A 24,785-nucleotide genomic window follows, 5' to 3' on the forward strand; every position below is an offset into this window, starting at 1 on the left:
AACCCTATGGTCAAGGCAGTGCACTCTGGATGAAAGGCCAGGCACGGCCACTGCCCCCCTCCCAGCCCCCAGCCTTGGGAGTGCTCAGTACCATGTTCTGGTGTAGAAGGGGGACCAGGACCTCACCAGGAGCTGGCCTATCCTCCTCCAGTTGTCGCTAATTTACAGTAGGAAACTGACATGTGCCAGTATGAAGAGAGGAGAGAGCTAGTGTGTGGACAGAATCGAGGGGCTTGGGAAAGGTCTGGGCAGGTCATGGCATCCTCAGGTGGCTGTGCCCCGCCCCCCCGGGGGGGGGGGGTGTCAGGAGAGTGCAGGCCTGGCCAACTCTTCCTCTGTCCCTGCTTGCTCTTCTTGGCAAGTCACTTCTCTTGGGTTTCCCCAACAGAGCACTGTGCTGCCAGTGAGCTGCAGGCTTCTCAGCTAAACAGCACAGAAAGCCAGGCCAGTGTGGGGGGTCTGGAGCCTGGTGGAGCTGGATGCCGGGGTCATGCTCAGCACTGTGAGCATTTGAGTACTGGGCATTTTGCCTGTGGGAGGAGACACGGGCTGCCTTCGACTTGCAGGACAGGATGAGTGGGGGGGGGAGGGAGGTTGTGCCCTTGTGATCTTGGGGTGGGTTTTGTGCCTCTCTGATGGCCTGCTTCTTCTGGGAGGTCAGTGTCCTGCTGGCTTCACTGGAGGGCTGGGACAGGGCAGCGGTGTGGACCCCACCCACCTGGTGAACTTGGAGGCAGAGTTCCTCCGAATTTTGAAAGGACACACCTGGTTGTCACAGGGGAGGAAGAAATTGGGACCCAGTGTAGCCTTCTCTCTGGGGATCTGGGGGTTTACATGCCATGTTTGAAGCCCACTTTGGGAGTCATTTGCAGTGGCAGCGGGGTGTGCCCAAGATCTCCTGGGAACAGGAAATGACACTGTTGCAGGGCCAGAGGGGCTGCTGTCAGCTGGCAGGCCCAGCTAGGCAGGCTCAAAACAGCCCAGATAGCCTTTAGAAGGAAGTAAAGTAACCTGCCTCCACATGGGGACTGTCGGTGTGCTTTCACACCCTCCCTCCTGGTTTAGGCGGTGCCTGCGCAGCAGTGACTGAATGGGCCTGGAGCTTTGGCTGCCTTCACTCACTGCAGGGACAGAGCTGCAGGAGGGTTCCTCACCATGGGCAGTGAAGAACAAGTGCCCAAATTTGCTTGCCCCCCCCCCCCTTTCCTCCATTTAACCAAAACAAAGAAATGATTTAAACCTAAGAGGGAGTTGGGGGACTGTGCGGTTTGAAAGCTCTCACTGCTGTTCTATGGTTGTGATCAAAAGCACCCTGGCTCTGTCCAGAGTTTTCATGAAGTTTCCATTTTTAGATCCATTTTAGATCCTGGGCAAGCTTGAGATGCTGCCATACTTAAGTAATTTGTAAACCAGGACTGTATCTTTTGGCACCTTTCCTAGCTGGGTACCATTTGTTTGAACTTATTCCCTTTTCATTGGTGAAACTGAGGTCCTCTTTCCTTTAGAAGTTCCTCTTTCCTCTTTCTGCGCTCCCTCTGGAGGGCTCTGCAGGTACTCAGTGTAAACACAAACCATACTGCTGTCCTAATCAGGTGTTAGGCTCACGGAAGGGGTGGAATACACAGGACCTGCCTTAAAATGGGTTTCCTATGTGGGTAAAACATTGGCAGAGATGTTTTTAATTTAATGAGTCGCTATTTGTTGCTAAGGACACGTTTTTAGACTCTTGCAGGAATGCATGTCCAGGCCCACGATTTTCTTAAAGTTCCTGGGAAATACAGGCTTTTGCTACATTTGTGGAAGGAAAATGGTTAGAACTTCATTTGTGGCAGGATAAGTACTGCCGAGGCCATTTCCTTTTTCTGGTGCCTCAGATCAGATTGCAAGGATATCACTTCTACCTCCCATGCAAATTAGGGTCTAGCATGCTTTGTGGTTGCCATGGAAACTGCTGGGTACCAGTTTCTTTCTCCTCTTTCACAGCTCTTCTCAGTCTTTTAAATATGAACGTCTGTCACGTGTTTTTGTCCTCCTTGCCTTTATAAACCCCCAGTGGACAAATCCAATCATCACCCTGATCTTGATCTCTCTGGAGTAGTGCCAGACCCTCCTGGAAATCTTTTTTTTTTTTTTTTTAAAGTCCCTGAACCTTGAGCTTGAACACATTCCCATGAAAGACAGTAGGTGCTGGATTTGTGAGGGTTTGAGTCACCTGGATTGTAGAGGTGCCAGGCATTAGTGTCACGTGTAGTGTGCACGTGTGTTTATGTGGGGAGTTGTCACTGGCACCTCACTGGGCTGCTTAGTTAACAGCCCTGCAGTGTAAGACTAGGCTCTTACCAGTGTTTTGCTGCTGTCCCTGTGGCCTCCTTGTTGGGGGATGGCTGGAGGGAGAAGACAGCAACTAAAACATCTTGTTTTCAGGAGTGGGCTTGGTCCATTTCTGCCATTTAGACAGTCAAGAGAGGAGACCACAGTAATACATGGTGCCCCTCCCAGAGCAAGGGGATGCCAGGCAAAACTACTTCTTCCCCTTTGCTTTGGGTTCAATGGCTTTTATTTGCAAAGCCAAAATCTTCTAGATTGACCTCCTAGATGCCTAGACAGATCCACCCTCCTGTCTTAAAGCTCATCTTAACAGAGCTGGCTTGAGTCGGCATCATCAGTACAGACTTCTGTATGTGTGTCTGGGTGCCAAGGGGTGTAAGTGGTCATTACGGGCCAGTCATGCCCACCTGGCTCTCAGACTTTCAGGGTGGTCCTCAGCCTCTGGCTGGATGGGGCAGTCCTGTTACCTTTGCATCCTCCATGTCTGGCAGAGAACCTGCTGTGCAGTAAACATTTGTACATTACTAAGAATAAGCTCATTCTGAGTTGCTAAATAAAGGAAAGGAAATCCTTGTGAAGGAGCTGTCATATGCCAGAAGCAAATGATCCTGTTTAGAATAGTCCAGATCTTTCTCCTTTCTGTCATAGGGGGAAGGGGTGTGTGTGTAATCTTAACTGCACTTGTTTTGTGCTGAAGGATCAGGAACCAACTGAGCAGATAGGTGCTCTTGGAGTTGTGTGTTGTAAGGAGCTCTTCCTCTTCCCCCTCCCCTCCTTCCCTCCTTCCCTCCCCCTCCCCCTCCCCCCTCCTCCTCCTGCCAAGCCTGCACACCAGCGCAGTGCTCCACATCTGCGTATGCAGAAACCAGAATGTAAGTTTCATTTTGCCCCTGTGCACATATGATGAGGATTTAAGGAAAGCTGCCTAGTTTTACTGCAGGGGTGAAGGTGAGGCCAGTGACCTGCCATCAGCCACCCTTAGTGCTTCTGGAGAGGAAGGACACCTTCCTGCCTCAGGGTGCTAGGCTGGAACCTAAGGCTGACTTTGGTCTCTTAAAAATTTCAAAACATTTAGCCCATGCACCCGAGTCCATGATGGTAAATGCTCTCTTGTGATGATAGTGATGAATGGATAGGACTTTTTTCTATTTTCTCATTTTCTTTGGTTTTCTGGTGGTATGTGGCTAAACTTTGGCTTATTTGTATTCATGGAGTTTGGTGTTTGGAGAGAGATTTGTGAAGTTTAAGTAGGTATATATAACTACTCTTGGAAAATTTTAGTTATGCAGAATCAAACTCTTTGCCCCGTCCCCCCTAAACACACACACAAACACACACACACACACACACACACACACACACACACACACACACACACACTTGAGCTCAGAAGCACTCAATCGCTAATTCACATCCCAGCCCTTCTTATTTTGAGTCAGGGTCTCACTAAGGCTTGGCAAGTCTCCTGCCTCAGCCTCTGGAGTCTCTGGGATTACAGGCATGCACCACCACACACCCAACTCCTGTCAATATATTTAAAATGTAGAGAGTGAAAACATTTAAAAAGGAAAACAAAAGCCATGTTTTAAAGATGATTACCAGCCTATTACTGTACTTGGTTTTAGATCATATGGTGAAATAAGTGTAGGCCTTTTGAGACATTGCCCTTTATATGAAGTACTGTTTTATTGAGTATGTAACAGTTTAATAGGCCAGGTGCGGTACCAATCAAGCCAGTTGTTTGCTGGTAATAGAATTCTTCTTAAAAATTCTTCGTGCCAGGCACATGCCTGTAATGAGTCCATCTATTCAGGAGGCTGAGGCAGGAGGATCAAAGAGTCCAGCCTCATCAATTTACGGAGGCCTCAAGCAATTTAGCAAGACCTTGACTTAAAATAAAAAGGTTTGGGATGTAGTTTAGCAGTAAAACACTCCTGTGTTCAGTCCTTGTTGCCCCCTGCCTGGGGGCGCTGGGTGGAGTGTACTAAAGAAGTCTCAATTCTGAGGTTGGTGAAGCTCCCCAGGGTGGCTGTTGACAAGCTTGTGCAGGACAGTTTTCATTACTGGCAACTCTGCTTGAGGGAGCTGGGGCTCTGGGGCCTCGTTGCAGAGCCCACTGTTGCTTCTGAATACACTTTGGCGAGGGGCCTGTCAAGGCTACGTCAAGAAAACCTGCAGGCCAGCCTGGGGTTTTGTGGTTGGCGGGCGGCACATTTGTGAACTTGCCGTTTTTGTTACCATTCCAACTTGGAACAGTGCTGGATGGGATTCTGGCAGTTTCTAAAAAATGCTGTTTTCAGAGCCCCGCCACTTAGAAGAGTACAGCTCTTCTAAGTCATTTGGCCTGTTGTTCAGCCCCCAGCAAATGTGCTTGCCTTTGGCCAGATGGGTGCGGTTCAGGGTTGTCCTGCAGGTCAGTTCAGAAGAAGCTGTGGGTCACGTGGCCTTTCTGGAGCCTGTAGGTGCTCCCTTGTGTAGGGGTGAGAGCTGCCTTTGCCCTGATCTCTCCCTGGGTTCTCATTTCTGACACCTGCGGCACCGAGTTGGGTCAGTAGAGCTCTTTATCAGTCGAGGTGGCTGAATTGACTGAGGATGGGCTGCAGTTAAAACCCACGTGTGCCCGTCTCTGGCATCCCGGGTGGGCTGGCCCGGCCCGGAGGGGAGGGGTGGCAGGCTCAGCTTCACCTTTCTGCCAGAGGTCATGGAGCACCCTTAGGCCACACCTTCGAAGATGTAGCAAAGGCTGGCACCTTTCATTTGTTCTTGTCAAACATCTTGGTGTAAACAAGTGCTTTTACATGTTTTTAGGTTTCTTGTTGGTGACCTGTGATGATGTGGCGAACATCTGCCCATAGGTTACGGGCAGGGGTGTACACGATGTCAGTTTGGATATTGACCTTGTGGAATTCCACTGAGGTTTTACTTCCAGTGTTGACCCTTTAACTGAGAACTTTGGATCAGAATCGTGAAGCAGTCCGTCTTGCTTTCTGTTGAAATCCTGTGAACTGGTGGTCAAGGAAGGCCCACCACTGGGAAGGGCCTTGTCTTGGGAGGTGTGCGCAGGCGTGTGGGCGAGGCGAGGAGGGGAGTGCTGCTGCACGCGGCTCGCCTGATTCTGCTGAGCCATGACCACAGTCCACAGGGCACCAGTGTGAGCACAGGTTCTGGAATGAAGGAGATGTTGGGTTCGTGTCTATACAGTTAAAGGGCACTTAGTCTCCAAGCCTCATTCCTTTGTGTACTTGGTGGCTGCCATAACGCCACTTAGGGTCAGCTCTGAGGACTTCTCAAGGTGCACCTGTGCTGGGTCCAGTAGCTCCGAGGTGGGCCCCAATTCTGCATTTCTAATAATTCCCAAGTAATTCTGAATCGCCCTTTGAGAATGAAATGCACATGTCATGAGCAATAGATGACAAGTACCCAGTGCCCGTTCTCTGCTGTGTGGTCACTGTGAGTGCACCATGGCTGTCACTGGTTAGGATTCTTGGGCTCGGTCATCTCCATTGTCCTTTGGGGACCTTTTTCTTTGCACGGGGCCGAGGGTTTCCTTCCTCAGCTTGTGCAGGGACAGTGCAGAGCTGCCTTCAGTCCTCCCCCCGCAGCTCATCTGGAATTACTTATAGACCAGCAGCTGGCTCTGCACCTCTTTCCCGTGTCCTCTTGGTGTCGCTTTGTTCAGCAGTGCCCTGCCTGCGAGCCTGGCATTTCTGCCATGAACAGCTCTTGAGGCAGACAGTATGGTGTAGTTGTGGATTGCCTTCGAATTGCCTCTTTTTAAGAATATTCCCACCTTCTTTTGGGTCACAGCACCTTATGCTTTGCTTGAAATTCTTTTCTACCTAGTAGTCATGGGTGACATTCTGGGTAAGAGGTGGACAAGAATGCAGTATCCATCATGTTTCTCTTTACATTTTTTTCCTGCCTTGAGTCTTCCCGTAGCTCTTGGCAGTGGTACTTGTGTGTGTCTTTCCCTCCATCCGTCTGCACTGTGGAGTGTTTCCCACTGGGCTGGTTCTTTCCCTGGGCTCACAGGTTTTGACTTGCACAAGCCTTGATTTAATCTGCGCCCAGTGGGGATGTCTTCCATAACACACACACCCACCCGCAGCCTGCCCCCCCTTCCATGGCTACCTCAGTGTGCCGTTTTTACAAAGCAAGTTTTGTTGTAGATCAGAAAGGGAGATGACACCAAGTAGCACTACGCCGTCTCTCTCTGCTCAGAATCACACTTCTGGTCATGTTTTCCATGACGGGCGATTCTAGACACCCATCAAGGTTTTCTCGGTGACCTACGTTTAAAAACTGAATCGGTTGTATTTTTAGCCTGTGGGGTTATTTAGGGGCAAGGGAATCTTTGAATGAACATTACACAGAGATTGGGACGGAGCCAGGTCCTAGAGGAGTTGATGGGGAGAGAGATTTTCAGAAAATTCTTGCAAGGGCAAATAAGGTCACCTCTGATCGGTGTTTATTTGTGAAATGAGGAAGGGAATGCATTGGTTACCATTGTCATGGCAACCGAGGCTGTTCCCTCCCCTGGGCACAACAGGAAGCAAATCCATTCATCTATCCAAGTATGAGTCTCAGAATTCCATTATGTGATTCCCTGGATTGTCAATTCAAATGTTTTCATAGCAGGTTATTGGGTATTCTCCAGTAGTATTCCGTAGTAGCTTAATTCTACTCGAGTCAATAAATACCCTTCCTTAGCTTCTGTTCCCTGCGCAATGAGAAGGTTCCCGGTCTACAGCAGTGTGCCTCCACTTGCAGTATCTGGGACCTACAGAGAGTCCACCGCTGCTGGGACGTGACTTTGCAATCACGGGGTCTGTGCCACGTGAGAATTCTGTTCTTCATGAACAGACTTGGGAGTTTGTTTCAGTAGAAAAATGATTACGGTTGCCATCAAGTAATAGCTTTAATTCTGGCTGGGTGACTTTTATTTATATATTGATTTACTTTTGAGAAGGGTTCTGCTCTGTTGCCCAGGCTGCTCTGAAGTCCCAGACCCAGGTGATCCTCATGCCTGGTTTAATTCAGTTTTGATTTCCACAAGTTTTCTTCTTTATCTACACACCCCACCCCCAAATATTAGGTTCCTTTCAAATAGTGGTTTCAAGGTCCACTGTTTGTAGCTTCCGCTTTCTGAGTGTGTTCTCAGACTTGGCTCGAGCACAGTCTGCTGACCCCCAGTCTGCTGTGTGCTGGGGGTGCATGTGAGGGGCTGTCCTGGCCGGGGATTCTGGCTTGCCTTGCCCAGGGACCTTACGATGTTATTTGCCCAGCATTGTTTAAACTAAATCCAGGGCTCAAGGTGTGGTTTTGAATTGCAGATCCTCACAAGGGCCAGGTGTCCAGCCCCTGGGAATTCTTGCTTAATGTAGAAAGGGGTCCAATTCAGGAGTTTTGGGGGATGCTTGAGGAGCCTGGCGTGATGTTCCCCACTCCCAGGGCTGGGAACTCCAGGTCATATCTGTCTGGGGCAGATGTGCAGAATGACCCCATTATCCTCCCCTTGCCTCATGAGGTTCCCACTTTCTCTTGGATTTCTGCCTCCATAATTTTTTCCTCATTTTTCTTCAATGGCTTTAGGCCAAACCTGAATGTCTTGGTCTGTTAGATTCTTGGAAATGACCCGTATGCCACACTGTACTCCACCTCTCCGTGACTGCCCCTCCTCCAACACCACTCAAGTCCTAATTTGAGAAGTGGGGGGGGGTCACTGACACCCCCCCCCCCCCGTCTCTCCTGTTTCCAGGGTGGTACTGCAGCTTAGGTAGCTTGAGGCTTTTTCCTATACCAATATATGTTCATTCTCATGGTCACTTAAAATGGGTTCAGTTCCTGGAAGAATGAAATTCCCATGCCTTTCCCTCTTTGGGGTGCTGTCTGATTTCCCATCTAGTGCTCAGTGTTCCCTTCCCTTCCTGCCTCAGTGTGCTGGACTCTTCTAGAGCTCGCCTGGGAAGGAGCCCAGCTGTGCAGGCCTGGGGGAGCCTGTGTGTGCACCCCTGTACTGCAAGCCAGCCGCGAGGTTGTGCTCTGAGCTCATTCAGCCTGGAAGCTGGGCGTGAGGTCTCCTGTGAAACATGTTCGCTGTTTCATTACTTACTGATTCTGCCCCTCGTGTTTGATTTTAGTACTCCCGAGGTTTGTTGTGTTTTATAATCCCATCAATAGGACTGGGGCCTTGTGGGCAACCGAGGCAGTTTGAAGCCCCCTTTCAAACCCCGATTCTTGCCATCAGGTCAAGAAGATTTCAAGACTTTGTTTCTCCATAACAGGCGTGAATTTATTGAAGGGATGTGGAAAGGGAGAGAGGGACAGAGTACCTCTTCCACATGGCAGTTTTATTTGAGGATCCCAGAGAAGTTTCCAGAGAGTCACACCCAGGTCCACCTCCTGACATTTGATGGACAGCAGGATGACATCAGATTTTGAAGTCCCTACTACCATGACCAATCTAAGGTTGCTTTGGCCCATGCTGACTAGTTCTAAAGTCAGAACTGGTCTGTGTAGGAGTCAGCAGCCCCCCTCCCTTTCAAGTTCCTGTGTTGTTGTCATCAACATCATTTTGGGTCTGCAGATAACAGGTGGTTTTACTGAGGACTGAGACATACCCTGCCCATTTAAGCCAGGCAGGGCTGTAGTAAATTGCTTCTTGGAAAAAGAAAGCATGTGGGGGACAGCACAGCAGGTCCATTTATGGAATTATCCTCTTGTCCTTGTATCTCCACCACTCAACACCTGTCTGTCCCCTATCAGTCCCAGAACAGTCCTGTAGAACAGGAAGAGGTAACTTACCTGGAGGCACCATGAGCCCCAACAGCATATCCTATTTCTACCTGCAAAACTGATTTGTATAACATTTTTCACATAAAATCATTTAACATAAAAACACTTCTGAGCAGCACCTGTGAATCTCTGCATCATCATTTTAGAAAGTATTGGGCGAAATCTGGGAATTGTATAAAATGTGAGAATGTTATGCCCAAAGTCTTTTGCTTCACCCTCTAAAGTTAGGAGGCCTGAGAATTACTGTGAAAACAAGATGAGTGAGAAAGGAACGGGGTTCTGCAAGACCAGCTTGGACTTGACATCCTCATGGGAGTGGGGAATGGTGGCCTTGTAGTCCTGGGGAGGGGTGGAGAGAGGCTTAGGAGAAAGGAACAATTTTTGGGAAAGAACTGGTCCTGTAGGCAAGTACACTGGGGTCATGATAGTTCTGTGACGGCAGACACCTCTTGGGAGGCTGAGGCAGGAGGATCATAAGTTTTTAAGGCAAGTTTAAGTTTAAGGAAGTGTCCAGCAGAAAGTGATCTCTCAGCCAGCTCATGCACGGATTGCTGGAGGTGGAGCCAGGGCCACTCTTCCCAGGTCTGGTGCCACAGCATTTGGCATCTGTTGACTCCTGGATCAAAGGCAGACCACGAGGCAGGTTTAGGCTGGTGGAATTGAAGAGAGTCGTCATGGAGAGCAGTTGGCCATCCTCCTCGCACCCCCACGTTCGCCCGGTTTGCTGAGTCGGAAGAGGAGGATCTAGAGTGGAGAAGGATGTCGTTGATTCTGCGATTGCTCAGCATGTCATTGTGTCCAGTTTTGACAGTGGGACAGTTTTTTCCCCTTCCTCTGCCTCTTCCTTCACTTGGGTCCACACCGTCACCCCTTGCCCTGCCCTCTGCCCTTCTCTGGAGTACCTCTTAGGAAACGCTGCCCTTTTTCTCCTCCCAGGTGGCTTGGCTGGGTATTGCTTGAAAATAACCACAAGGCAACTTTCCTCCGTGGTGTGTTCCTTTCTGCTCAGTAGAAATTGTTTATTCTGAATTTGGCTGGGTGGTGGATGGGGAATGCAGTAGGTGCCTATTACAGACAGTGATCACTTGCTCTCATTTTGAAGGACTCATTGAAGCTAAGGGTAAAAGATAAGGGGTGGTATGGACCATACCAAAGATCTTGTTTTTGGTGTGTGAGTCTGCTGGGTGGGCCCCCACCCCTCTCCTGCTGGAACTGCCTGTTATTTCATTAGGATTTTGCAGAACTTTGGTGCCCCCTCCCCCCTTGACTTCATCTTCTTTCCCCTTTTGTAATTAAAGGAAGTGAGCAGCGTCTGCTCCAGGGAGACCCGCTGAAGGTCCCTCGGGCCATCTCTGGCTGCAGCCTTCTTGGGAGAGTCCAAGCCGTGCTGAAGAAGGCTGACCTTGTGGCTTTGCCATTTCCTGTCTACAGACAGGGAAAATTGGCTTAAGCCTAGGGATTAATGAAGGACTTGATTGAACAGGAAGTCTTTCAGCCCCGAATTGCTGAGGGGATGCCTAGAGTTTGGGGTGTTTACGTTGGATCCCGCCTAGTCATCTTTTCTTAGGGTGTTTCCTGGATCTAAATTAGGACCATGAGTCTAAATGCCCAGAAGTGACCTGCTGACCTCACCTTTGAGGAGAATGGCTTGTCCTGCTGTGTTCCTACCTCAGTCGCCTTCTGGGGTTTGTGCTCCTGGCTTTCCTGAAGTCCTGAAAGCCCACTGAGCTGCTGTCCTGTTGTCACAGCCAATGCAAATAGGTGGTCTCTGGAGGTGAGCACTGGGTGGCCCCTGGGGGGTTTGTTGCTGTTGCTGGAAGGTGACATATCTGGAATTCAACTGGTGGATCAAGGAGAGGCAACCAGCGCTTCCTGGAATGAAAAGAAAAACCTTCTCAGCTCGAGGATGGAGAAGAGCTCACTACGTGTACAGGAGGAAGAAATGCCGCCTTCTGGTGTCTGGCATCCCCTGGGTGTCCTGGGACAGACCCCCGCGGAGAAGGGGCTGCTGTGGTGGACACACAGATCCACACACGGTGGCTGCAAGCCTGTAAGATCAGCGAGGTCTGCCAGGTGGCCGGCGAGGAACTGGGAGGACTCTCCAGGAAAGGTGTTGAGGCCAGGGAATGACTATAAAGAACGTAAACGAGATAAAACATTGCTTGGTAGAGGGTGTGAGGCGACCCCTTGTGTCCCATTGTCCCCACGCAGGGTTCCTCGGTCTGAGTCGGTTATTATATAATTAATCATATATGAGAACATCATTAGAGATGTTCATGGCTTTTTGGAGGATATCCTGGGAACCCTTAGGAAGGAAAGGGATGGACATCTGGACTCCACTGCGTATGAAATCCTTCAAATTTCCTTGGTTTTTATTTAAATGTCCACGCCAGCTGGGTGTGATGGTGCAGGCCTGTAACCCAGGAGCTCGGCAGGCCAAGGCAGGAGGATCGCAGGTTTGGATGGCAGCCTCAGCAACCTTAGGAGACCCTGTCTTAAAAATTAAAGATCTGGGAATATAGCTCAGTGATAGAGTGTCCTTGGGTTAAATTCAGTCTCTCACACTGGCGCCCCCCCCCCCCAGCTGCTGGAGACTCATATCTTGAGTGGAGGTGCTGAATGGGCAACATCCTGTTTTCCAGTGGGAGATGGTGCTGCTATTCCAAAACCACCTTGTGCACAGCAGAGAGGTGGAGAGTTGTCTTGTTATGTTCATTACCTCTGATTCTTCAACTGGGACATTCACTCCTCTTCAGGCCTTGCACACCTTTAAACCTCTTTTCCAGAGGTTCACGAAGAGACAGTGTGTGAATTGTAGTGGATCCCTTTTAGAAGAGGGTTTTGGTTGGTGGGGATTGGGTAATGCCTTGTACTCGGTTTGCTAAGGAAATTTCTATCAGAGCCCAAAATAAACACTTTGGGTATCTTCCTGAAAGAATGTGTGAGTTGAGTGCCCCGTGGCATTGCTTTCCTTTTTCTTTTCTTGGCAGTAAGTTCACCTTTTGATGCCGCCAGAACAGTCCCGCGTGTTGCAGTTTAGCTCTGGGCGTTACTGTGCGCTCCTGTGTGTTACTGTGCGCTCCTGTGTAAACAGCAGTGGATCGTGGTGTGCAGTGGGTTGGTGGGATGTGAGATGGTAAACAGTGTTTGTGTCGCTACTTCCTGTGAACAGCGGCTGGATTCCTAGCTGACTGCAGATGTCAGTGTAGGTTCTAAAAACCTGGCCCATGCTGTCCTTGTCTTAATTCAGAATTCTTTCTTTCCCAAGGGGTGACACCAGAGCTGGAGTCTAAAGACTCACTCTCGCCATCTGCTGGTGCTAGTTGGTACCTGGCCAGATTTCCAGTGGGCGGGGAAGGGCTCTGGGATCCCTTTGCTGTTAAGTAAAGAAGCTCTCCCTCTGAGCTGAAGGGGAGAGAAGGCTGCCCTGGACTCTTGTGGACTTGGTTTTACTTTTTGGTAGGTGCCTAGTGGACTTGGTTTTATTTTTTTGTAGGGCTGGGATGGATCTCAGGGCCTCATACTTGCTGGGCACCTGCCACCCCTGGCCCTGTGGAGTCCCAGAGACCACACTTCTCTCTAGAATGTTCCTGGGGGAGCATCTCTGTAGAACCCACTTCCTATTGATGCTCTGAGAAGGATCCCACGGGCCCGGGGAGCGTTGGAGAAAGGAGTTTCTTAGTGTTTTTCTTTTTTTTTTTTTTCCTTGAAACATGATTCTCGCCTCACAGGTCATTCACTCTGTCTTCCCAGCTCTTCTCTTTGCCAGGGGATGGTTGCCAGGAGATTTTTGGCAGTTTGCGGTTGGGTATTGAGTAACCTAAAATTGAAAAACTGCTAGGGTTTTTGTTGAAATGATATTTAAAAAAAAACTAAATTGGCAATCCCACCTTGAGAGCGAGCAGAAAGGCAAATTAACATTTTAACTGGCACTTCTAGGCTTTTAAAACTGAAATATACTTTGGATAATTTGTTCACACCTTGTCTATATATTAGGGATTTCCTTGGCCAGATCCTGACTGGGTTCTTCAGATCGGTTGTCCTCATTTGCTCTTTTGCCTTGAGTGCAGTGTGTTTGTTTGCTTGGGCCTCTTTCTGGGCCAACACTGTGTTGAGAAGAGCATTTGTGACACCCAGCTCCTGGGCTTGCATGGGATCCCCAGTAAGAATGCAGTCGGTCACGCTGCTCGGGGCTGCCGGGACAGGCAGCTTCGCCTTGGTGGTAAACTGAGACTGACATTTATGTAACTGACATATAGGTGACACTTGTGACTGAAGGAATAAAAGGTCTTTATTGCAGCTTTAATTGTTGATTAACGATGATCCCTCTCCAGTTTGACATGGTTGCTTTCTAGAACACAAAAGAACTCAATGTCAAATGTTTCCTTGATCAAGACATTTGTGATTTCCAGGCAGTCTCTGTTCTTTGACATTTCAGGATGCTGCACAGATTTTAAGCAGTGTAATTGGATAATTTTGTTGAGTCAAAAGACATACTGCATATTGCTTTACATAGTTTGTGTAGGATGTCACCGACTGACCCGAGGTTTGTGTGCACCAAGGAGCGTTTGGGTGGTGGTGGGGGGTTCTTCCTTGCTGTGTGTTTAGTCGTATTAACTTATTCTCTTTCCTGTCTCCTATTCCTTTCTCATGGATTAAAGAGGAGAAAAGCTCTCCTTTCTCCCCTATGTTCTGAGTGACTGAGGTGCTGGTGAGGTTGCGGCATCTTCCTGGGTGTGGTGTTGCTTGCCTTCTTGGGCCAGCATCTGGGTAACGCTGACAAGTACACTTAGCGATTGGGTTAGTATTCCTAAGGATGCCTGTGTTCTGAAGGAAGTCATGTGTTTGTGACAATGAGTTATTTCTCACTGGAAAGTTTCAGCATTAGGATGGAGAGCACAGATGGCACAGCTATCCTTCACTAATTTAAGGCAATTATAGAATGATTTATGGGGCAGTGATGTTTTTCTAAAAATATGATTTTTTTCCATCTCCTTATATCTAAATGTTAACATATTTGGCTGTTTTACCTGTGACCTGGTTAGAAAATTGGCTCTAGGGATCTTAGCCAGCCAGGTAGTTTGGAGATTCAGATTCTGACTCCCAGTGGGAGCCTGCAGAAGATCAGTACTTCTCACCCAGAACCAAGGACTCCTGGGTCAAAGGAGTCAGTGCAGGAAGGACTTCTAAACAGAAACCCTGTTGTGTGGCACAGGTCAGAGAGCACAGACACTTAGAGATAGGCGGGGCCTTATTGATCTCTGTTTTGCTGCCCTTTTTATTATTTCTAATGGTTTGATAAAATCAAGGCCCCCCTGGTGGTAGACAGCAGGTCAGTTTCCCAGGCTTGTGATACCACTGCTGTCTTCCTGGTGCCAGTCTGACCAGAGCAGTCCTCTTGAGGATCCATCCGGAGCAGCTCGACCAACAGAAAATACCTTCAGGCGAATCCGGCAATGGCAAACTTCTCCTCTAAATAGCTCCCTGTGTAACTTAATTAAGACAAGTGCTGCAAATATTTAATATCCTGTGGGTTTTTTTTTTTCTAGCATAAACAAGCTATTTCTTCTGTGTATATGTTAACAAAAGAAATAAACCGAGGCCCGTGAAGCCATGTGGCTAGATCTCAGATGCCACAGAGCAAAGCCCCTCTCTTGAGCCGGCGGGCTTCGCCTTCTGTGATGTCTTGTAACCTGTGGGCAGTCGGGGAGTGTGACACGGAATGGGTGGGCAGCTCCTGGAAGGACGGATACCGTGGCCCCCATGGCCAGCGTCGTCCCCCCGGCAGGCGGGCGTGAGCTGGTCTCGGCGAGCTCCGGGTTCACTTGAGGATGTGTTTATTTTCGCTCTGCCATTCAGGATGTTTACAGCCGTCCTGTGTGGTTTGCCCGCAACTGCACTTGCATTTGAATTTGGTGGGCAGCTTGCCCTGGGTAGAGGATACCCCGCTGGCCCCCTGCAACCTCCGGCGCACACACGGGCACGTTCTTGTTCCTTTGAGTAGCTGCCAGGTTTGTAGAGTGTGTGTCTGGGGGTGGAATAGAGTGGGTAATTATTTGGGGGATGGAAACACAGGACATGTTTTTGAATAGGCCTTTCAGTGAGTTGGCAGAGCCTCAGGGCCGCTCCCACACCGCCACAAAGAGCACAGCCATGCTGGTCATTTTGCATTTGCCAGACGCAGTGTCTTATTTTTTGAATGAACAGGCCCTCCCTCCCCACCCGTTCTCTACCCTTTGTTTAGAATTGGGATGTAATCTAAATAATTGGATTTACCAGCTTATGTGTTTAATATTGGAAAATTGAGTTAATAAAATGATGGTTTGGCATGATCGTCCCTCAGCAAGGGACCAGCTGTGCGCTGACTCCAGACAGCTCCGTCTCCCCGGCTCCTGCTTTCCTCCCACCTCGAATGTGCGCTGGGTCGTCCTTGGGTTGGTAGTCAGGAATCCTGGACAGACTGGAATTTAATTAACCTAGAAATGGCTGTTGTGCTGAGGTCAGGCGGCCCTCAAGATGGAGCTCACAGATAGCTACACAGTGGGGGACCCCAGAGGAAACCTGGAGAAAAGGTGCCACCCTCTCTTGTGAGGCACCCGGGAAGACTGCCCAGGAAGCTTCTGAATGCCTCCTTGAGGGCAGGGCGGAGGGAGCTGGGGAGGTGGGCACAGGTGGGAAAAAGGCTGGTGCAGGGCTGACTCACGGGGTACTCTCTGCAAGCCTCCTTGCAAAGTAACTAACGCTAGCTACTGGGGGTGGTTGGCAGCACAGTGCTGGGGACCCACAACCAGGGCTAAGCACACGCCCTACCCTGGAGCCCTTAGTAGTAGCAATCATTTATGTACTTAGATATCCACAGAAAGGCACGATATGTTGTGTTTATTTCCTCGTATCCAAACTCTGGAGCAATTCAGAATCTGTCCTTGAGCCTCACTTGCACTGCTATGAGGTGCTTGCCACAAGAATTCACCTGAGTGGGGTGTTACTGGAGCTCATCGTGGGTGGCCAGGACAGCAAAGCCAACACCTGCAGTCCCCATGGGGGCTCTGTGAGATGGAAAGCTCCACCCCAGGCACCAGGTTCCTGGTGTCCTCTGGGTCACGTTTGCTTAGTCACTGGGGAGCTGGGCTTCTTGCTCTGAGGGGTCATATCTTGCTGCCCCTTCTTACTACCTTACTGTTCATAGTCTTCTTTCTATGCAGGAGCAGTTTCTTGTTGAGGTCCTGAAAGTGTGAGATGCCGTGTGCTCCACTGTGGCATGTACATGTCATCTTTTCATTGTGGCCACATAGTCTAGGATTTGTAAATCTTTTTTTTTTTTTTAAGCTGAAATACTTATACTGCTGCATGAAAACAGGATTTTTATCTATAAAATTCCTGCATTACTCGGTGTGAATTATGTCCATTTGGATTGTGGAATTTGGAATTAAAAATTCCAGTAGAGCTACCGAGCTGAGACACGCACCTGTAATTCCAGCAGCTTGGGGGAGGCCAAGGCAGGAGGATCATGAGTTCAAGGCCAGCCTCAGCAGTTTAGTAAGACCCTAAGCAGCTTAGTGAGACCCTGTCTCAGAGTAAAACATGAAAAGGGCTGGGGTAGCTTCGTGGTCAGGTGCCCCTGGGTAGAATTCCCAGGCACGCCACCCCCTTCCCCTCAGTAGAACAAAATAAAAAATTAGTTGTTGTTTATTTTTTAGTTGTAGCTGGACACAGCACCTTTATCTATTTATTTCTGTATGGTGCTGTGAATTGAACCCAGCGCTCTACCCCGGAACCACAACCCCAGCCCTAGGTTTTCTAAATTAGAAACAAAACATTTTTTTCAACAGGTGGAAGGGTGGGGGAGAACACAGGTGTGTGGAGGCCAGGAGTTAGTTCATTGGCTCTCCCCGGGCTGCGCTGGGGCTTGATGACTGTGGCACTTGTCCTCCGTTGGCCTTCTCTGATCTGCGTTGCCCCAGGCCTGCCTGCAGCCAGGTGCCAGTAAATTTAATTCAGAAACCGGGAGTGAGGCTTTAGAAACTTGAAGTGTTTTCATCCAATAGACTTTGTATCTACTGAATGTCACAAAGGATTTAGGCTTGTGTTTTCTCTAATTCTCCTGTTAAAAAGCGCATATCCACCACTTGACCCAGCTATCCCGCTCCTCCCTTTATACCCAAAGGACTAAAAATCAGCATATTACAGTGACGTGGCCATGTTTGTATAGCTCAGTTCACACTAGGTAAACTATGGAACCAACTTAGATGGCGTTAGTAGATGAATAGATAAAACAAAATGGTATATGTACTCGATGAAATATTACCTAGCCTTAAAGAAGAATGAAATTATGGCATTTGCCCGTAAATGGATGGAGTTGGAGAATGTCATACTAAGCAAAATAAGCCAATCTCAAAAAACCAAAGGCTAAATATTTTCTCTGACAGACAAATGCTAATTCCCAATAAGGGGGTGGTGCTGGGGAAGAATAGTTACTTTAGGTGGTAGGGAGGGGAGAGGGCATGGGGACAGGAAGGATAGTGGATTGAAAGAGACATTATTACCTTATGTACATCTATCACTGCATGACCGATGTATTTCTACAGCACATACAATCAGAAAAATGAGAAATTATACCCCATCTATGTCGGACTAATACCTAGATGCATAAATGCATTCTACTGTCATGTTATAAATAGAACAAATTTACAAAAAACAAAGCCAAACAATTTTTTTTAAAGCATGTATCCGTTTGCAACAGTTAGGCTACTTTCCCCTTCAAATGCTCTAAAGTTGTTTGTCAACACACCTTCCACCAGATATGTCTAGACTTCAGCGTCCCCCGTCCCCTGTGACGGTGCCACCTCTGGGCTTAGCTCCCGGGTTACAGCCAGGCGGTTGATGGCAAAGATGCTCTGTGGGGTTGCTCTCTTTCCTTTCCTTATAGAACATGGGGAGATTCTGTGCAGTGATTAGCTATCCCTCTTGTTAATGGGACTGCCTCCCGCTGCCCTTTGAAGGGATGTGGGCACTTCCACTAGCAGGAAAGTTTTTAAAAGGCTGTAGGTTGCCCGTGACATAGCTGAGGAGTCATGCTGTCTCCTTGTACTGAGTTGATTGCAGGGAAACAACTTTTTCTCCTTAGAGCAGGAAGTACAAATACCTCGCAACAAATTGCATTTAATATTTTTTGGGATGGTGAATTTATGCAATAAAAATTTAAAGATATTGACTTGTACAAAATAAACAGTTCTGTAGTATTTTGATAAAAAATGGAATGTTATTTATAAATGTCACAGGGTTTTGAGCTTCAGAAGTTTACTGTGCTCGCTATTTTTATACACTGTGCTCATTACTGTTTTATATGATCTGCTCCCAACAATAAGATTGCAAGGGACAATTGCATTCATGTCCTGATTTTTGCTTGATTGATCTGAGTTAGGTGGCATTATCAGTCCCTTGGTGTTTTAGGATTCTTTCTTTGGAACTCTAACAGATGTTAGAGCCCTTAAAGCTGCTGCCTTGCTCTTCTGTGTTCTGCCCTCCAGTGCCTCTTCTCGGGCCTGTGAGAAGGTCCACATGGCTGACCTGGAGCAGGTCAGAAGCATGCTCTCATTCCTGGAGATGCCGTGTTCAATGTTGAGATTTTTGCAGTGAAGGAAGAGCTAGTCCTGTATCAGTGATCAGTGCCAGGTCCATTCTTGCATAACATTAAACTGTGACCGTGTCTTTGTGTGCAGAAAGGGACTTCTACTCTTGGCTAGGGTGTTAGGGAAGGAGTACAAACACTGTCCCAGGATTCATGAGGCCTCACATGCCTCTTGTAAGGCCTTTCTGGTCTAGGGAAAGGGAGCGCCTCACATGTGCTCTGAGGATGCACAATGGTTCTTAGTGGGGAACCAGTCCATTTGAATCCCTGATTTAGGATTTGGGTTTGACCCTGCTGGCCAAGGGGGGACTGTGATTTCCTGGGGTTGGGTACACTAAGAAGATCTGCCCCCTGCATTTATTTTACAGGCTCTGGTTATTCAGGTGTGCTTATCCGGCTGACTTCAGGAGGTAGGGGTGGGAGGGTTCGTGGTCTAGGTTAGCGGGCTGGGAGAGGGGAGGGTAAACAGGCAGAGTTGGACTTGTATGTTGTTCAGTGAAAGCTGAGGCTGCTTGGTGCAGTAGGGCCTGCACTGCTTCTTGCCGCCGTCCCAGACACAGGGATGGAACCCATCAATCCCCGCGTCAGTCACTGCCTGCCGTTTTTGAAGGGCATATGTGTAGTTTGCACACGCTTATGCTTACACACCCAGCACTCGTGGCACGTACTTTATGTCCCTGTAACAAATTTATGGTGCCTTAAAGCAGGCCTGTGTGGCTTATGAGTGTGAGAAAACCTTAATTAGAAACAAAGGGTTTGCGTGGATGGTGTGCAGGATCTTATCGCTCCACATAGGTCTGTATCCTCCCGCCTCTGCCCGAATCTTAATTTTCCTTCTTGCTTTCGCAGGCCCAGGCTGCAAGCACAAAGGAAGTTTGCGCAGTCCCAGCCGAACAGCCCCAGCACAACTCCAGTGAAGGTCGTGGAGCCTTTGCTACCCCCGCCAGCTACTCAAATTTCTGACCTCTCCAAAAGGAAGCCTAAGACGGAAGACTTTCTCACCTTTCTCTGCCTTCGAGGTGAGCCCACGTGGCTGCTGTGTTGGAGGGCAGAAGAATGGCCCTGCACAGACCTGGCCCTGGCCCTCCTTTGCCACCTCCCAGCCCTCCTTCCCCAGCTGGGTCGGTGGGAGTCTCAACGAGGCATCCTATTGAGAAGGTGCCCTCTAGCTTTTTGGACCAGCCGCCTGTTGAGTCTTTGTGTTTCTTTTGTTTTCATCTGACTTTGAACTCCCCCTTCTTACTGAATGCTCAGCTGCACTCTTGGTAGGGTTTTTTGGGTGGTGGTGGTGGTTTCATTTTTGTTTTTTGGTACTAGGGATTAAACCCAGGAGCTCTTGACCGTGGAACAACATCCTCAGTCCTTTTTACTGTTTAGTTCTCTAAGAGTCGAGGAAACTGTCTCAAGAACTAAGGGAAGGCCTGGGGGTGTAGCTCAGTGGTGAAGTGCCTCTGGTTCAGTATCCAGGATGGATGGATAGATGGGGGCATCTCTGGAGGACACTGAGGGCCAGATGGGGAGGAGTTAGGAAACCCTGACCTTGTAGAGCTCCTTGGGTGAGCTTCATTGAGAAGAGGGTGAACAAGAGGAGAGGCTTTAATGTTGCATATTTGTGGAAAGGCTTGAATTGAAGTTCATTGTTTATTTAAAAATTTTTTTGGGGGGGTAATAAAGGATTTAGGTACATTGCTTTTTTCTGAACTTAAATATCTGCCTCCACTTGCTCCTCCCCCTGCCTGACATTTTTTATTGGTACGTTGTAGCTGAAGGTGATGGTGGGATCATTTGTTGCCTATGGTACCTGCGCAGTGCAATGACCTAACTCTGCCAGTGTCCCTCCCTGTCACTCCCCTGCCTCCTGCATGACTGCATCTTGACCCATCTTCAGCACACTGATGTGTTACCTTCCCAGGGTGGGGGGCATGGCATTGTCCTGTAACCCTCTGTTGGGACCCTCATAGGAGTGAGACATCCCCACTTCCCAGTGCTGCTGGTGCTTCCTGATTGATGTCCAGGGACTGTGTTCAGGGTTGGCCTTGCCTTCTGGTGCCCTGTGTGGCCTGCTCCGTGTGGAAGAGGCCCTTGGGTTTTTTTTTTTTTTTTTTTTAATGACTTGGAAATTTGAAGGTGATAGGCCAGATATTGTGTCGAATGGCCCTCGTGGTGTTTCTGTGTAATTGGACTCAGGCTTTGCGTTCTGGGCAGGGAGAGTTAGTGAAGTTGAACATGATCCTTCCTTCTTGCCTTTGGGTCTTCTGTCCCTGTTTTGGATGACGTTCTTATTGGTCATTCCGTAGGGATGATGAGCCTCCAGTGTGAAGTTACTCATTTCAACCTTCCTAGTACCCGAGGGATAAATTAAAAGTTTCTTTGAAGCTGGACCTCTTTCATTTCTCAGTCGAACCCATTTTTCTTAATCTGTTCATTTCCTATTTTATGCAGAGGGCTGAGATCTGTTACTGTCACTGTTGGGCTCATCTTGTCACTGGGAGCTCTTCTGGATGGCCATCTTGTCCTTGTGGACATTCCTGTTGTCCTTCCAGCCCTGCTTGCAGCACAGGTGTTCCAGGCCCATCTTGTGCTCTTACCCTGGTCCCCAGCTGGCCATTTCTCAAAGCTGCCCTGGTCGGTTTTACTGGCAACTGATGTTTACGAGTCGGGATCTGGGCTTTAGGTGTCCTGCAAGCTAATATTAGTGCACCCTGGGGTGCAGGTATGTTGATAGTCCCTGGAGATGCTCTCATAATCCTCCTCAGCTGTGGATCACATGGCTGTTAAAGGAGGGCAGTGATGGCCTAATCACCAATTCATGTGTACCAATCTTTCCAGAGCTCCCGTGGAGAGTTCCTGTGCTCCTAAGTGTTAATTCTAAGGGATGGCGTGTGCTGCTGGGGTGGCCATGGAGGGAAGAGAGGAGAGTGGCTGATAGGTATCAGGAATGCCGGGCGAGTGGGGCAGTGAGAAGGAATTTGAGCAAAGGAATATTTGCAGGGTCCCTGATATCATTAGCACGAGGAGCTCAGTGCAGTAATTAAAGTTCTGTTGTGATGTGTGTGATGAGATTCTATTTTGTTACCTGGGCCATGCATCTTTTTAATGCATTTGGAACTAGATGCTTTAAAAGGGCACCCCCCCACACACTTGGGAAATTTATTTGGCTATCTGGAATTGCTGAATGGTACTATTAAATTAAAAAAAAAGATTAAAAAGTAAACAAATTGTGTAAAAAAAAAAAAAAAAAAAAAGAAAAAAAAAAGAAAGTAAACAAATTGCACCTGGAGAAAATCTTGCCCAGCACTCACTTTGAGGTTTCAAGATTGTACAGAAAGGGCTGGGAATGTGGCGCTCAGGCGGTAGCTTGCTCGTCTGGCATGAGTGTGGCCCGGGTTCGATCCTCAGCACCACATACCAACAAAGATGTTGTGTCCTCCGAGAACTAAAAAATAAAATATTAAAAATTCTCTCTCTCTCCTCTCTCACTCTCTTAAAAAAAATAAAATATTAAAAATTCTCTCTCTCCTCTCTCTCTTACACAAAGAATTATCAACACAATTTACCTCTTTAAGATGTCAAGTGCAGTAAAGGTCTAGATAAGAATCTTAAGAGATATGTAAACCAATTTTGAAAAAATGTTCTGAGTCTTGGAAATTTATTCCTTCATTTTGAATCGGGCAACAAAATTTTTTTTTTAAAGCTGGTGTAAAATAAATACTCATTGCACTCTTACTTTTTTTCTCATAGTTTTTATATCTAAGGTATTAAAAATGAGTCATTCTGGTTTTAAAATAACATGTTTTGGAGCCGTGCATGGTGGCGCACACCTGTAATCCCAGGGACTTGGAAGGCTGAGGGAGGAGGATTGCAAGTTCAAGACTAGGCTCAAAGAGACCCTAATGACACCTGTCTCAAAAGGCTCAGTGTTTGAGCGCCCCTGCGTTTCATCTCCTGTACCAAAACAAATGTTTGTTTTTTTAAGATGAGGTATGTTTACCAGATCTGGCTGAACAAACCACAAATGATAGGCACAGTGTGTGATACTTTTATGGCTCTGGAAATCGGGCGAATTATATGGTATATTTTAATATGTAATTACTTGACCTTATTAAAATTCATTTTGAATTAGAGGGGTTATGTTGATGATCCCTATAATGTACTACTATTAATAATTTCAGTTTTAATTTTAAAAAGTATCTAACTTTTGTGTCATAAAAGTATTTCTAGTTCCTCTTAGGAATAGCAACAGAAGAGTAGGCAGGAGGGTAAACTCAAAACAACTTGTCTTGGGTTGGCACAGATGACCATCACTCACTGTCACCTTTGCGCACATCTTCCCAAGCCCAGCTCTGTTCGCATACTTGAGGCATAAAATTCCTGAAAAGGTGCTGGATTGTGGTTTTTGTTGTAGGATCACATCCCTGCCTGCCTGTCATATTTTAGTAGTTGAACCTTGTTCCATTTGTGAATGTTTCCTAATTTGATAGCAACAGCTGATGATGCATATACTCAGTTGAATCTTTGGCTGCTTTGAAGCCTTTCAGGTCATGTTAACAGGAATTGGACGAACATTCGAGACCTGCATTCTAAACCAAACAGAGCTTGTCAGCCTCAGACCTCACATCGAGCACGGGAGTCCATCACCCTCAGGTGACAGTGGGCACATGGCAGTCTTTAATAAGCTCATTATTATTTATAGGGGAAAAAATCGGGGTGCAGAAATAATGAAGGAATCCAATCAAAGACCTGGTAGTGATGTTTGTGGCCGTGGATCACTCATCATTCTTCCTCCAGTCCCTGGTGATTAGTTTTTATTGGTTTCTGTGCTAGTTTGCAGTATTGGGGAGTAAGTGGGCTGGGGGAGGCAGGAAGTGGAATTCTTGAAGCCTTGTTGTTTGCTGTTCCTGGGAGATCATAGAGCCCAGTCCCTGTCTCCTAGAGGCCCCAGTGTGTGTCTTGCAAATAGGCGCCTGGACCATTACTAGTGGGATTAGCATGGATTTGGAAACAGACCAGCTAGTCATGTGGGCTAAAAAAAACCTTTAGTGAAATGTTTAAAGATGATCCATATGTGGTGGAATACACTTCTGATCCAGCAGCTTAGGAGGCAGGCAGGAGGATTGCAAGTTCAAGGTCAGCCTCAGCTGACTCAAAAAGGAACAGGGGATATTCAGAGGTGCCTCTGGGTTCAATCCCCAGCACCAAAAAAAAAAAAAAAAAAAAAAAAAAAAAAAAATTCTTTTTTAAAAAAAAATTCTCTCTCATGGGGCTTAAACCCACCAGCCATGTTTTGGAGAGGCTTTTTCCTTTCCTGTTGATGTCATGCCCTGGAATCTCCAAGGTGAAAGAGGATGGTGGGAACATGTTGCGGGGGGGCCTGCCGTGTGGCTCCCTCCAGTGGTTATTTCTAGGGGCCACACCCCTCTTGCCAGGGAAGTAATTAGCATCTTCTGCAGTGCCAGTGAAGAGGGTTTGTGTGTGCCCTGTGTGTGATGCAAGGCGTGCCACCGCTGCCTATCCTGTCACCAGGCTCATTGTTAATGAGTTCTGTCTTCCTCTCTTTGTTCTGACTATAATTATTAAGAGATTTAAAAGAGCTTAATGCAGCAGAGCAGTGGCAGGTTAAAAGATTCTCTTATTTACATTTTTCTCTTTATGAGGCACTGCAGATGAGGGGGATTCCCATAGGGGACTCATGACGCTTGTGCACAGAAGCACCGCTCATTCTGATGACCGCGGTTGTCACACTATTTGGCGTCCCAGCTTGCGAGGAGAGCCTTTTGGGGGGATTCCTAGCAGTGTTGTCTTGTTTTGGGGCTGCCTGCCTTTCGTTTCCCGTCTTATAAAATCTTTCACGATCAGCTGTCATTCAATCACTCATTAATTCAGCAAACCTTTATTGAACCTTTTTATATGCTAGACACTTAGAAAACAGGTTAGAGTTTAAGAAAGCAGAAGTAGGTGGCAGGTGAAATAGAAGAGGTGTACCGGGTGTGCGAAGGTGCCAGGGCCCGGTGTTCAATGTGGAGGCAGGAAGGGA

At 47.9% G+C, this 24,785-nt stretch overlaps 1 protein-coding gene across 2 annotated transcripts in view; it reads left to right on the plus strand.

The window, feature by feature from the left end:
- Jarid2 (jumonji and AT-rich interaction domain containing 2) overlaps window positions 1-24,785 on the plus strand; it is a 220,444-nt gene that overhangs the window by 141,580 nt on the left and 54,079 nt on the right. For both annotated transcript variants that reach the window (XM_078020561.1, XM_078020562.1), the window contains one exon: window positions 19,601-19,770. In XM_078020561.1, coding sequence (XP_077876687.1) covers window positions 19,601-19,770 — 170 coding nt within the window. The remainder of the gene's footprint in view (window positions 1-19,600; window positions 19,771-24,785) is intronic.

The sequence above is a fragment of the Ictidomys tridecemlineatus genome, chromosome 8 (assembly GCF_052094955.1).
Source record: "Ictidomys tridecemlineatus isolate mIctTri1 chromosome 8, mIctTri1.hap1, whole genome shotgun sequence".
Lineage (NCBI taxonomy): Eukaryota > Metazoa > Chordata > Mammalia > Rodentia > Sciuridae > Ictidomys > Ictidomys tridecemlineatus.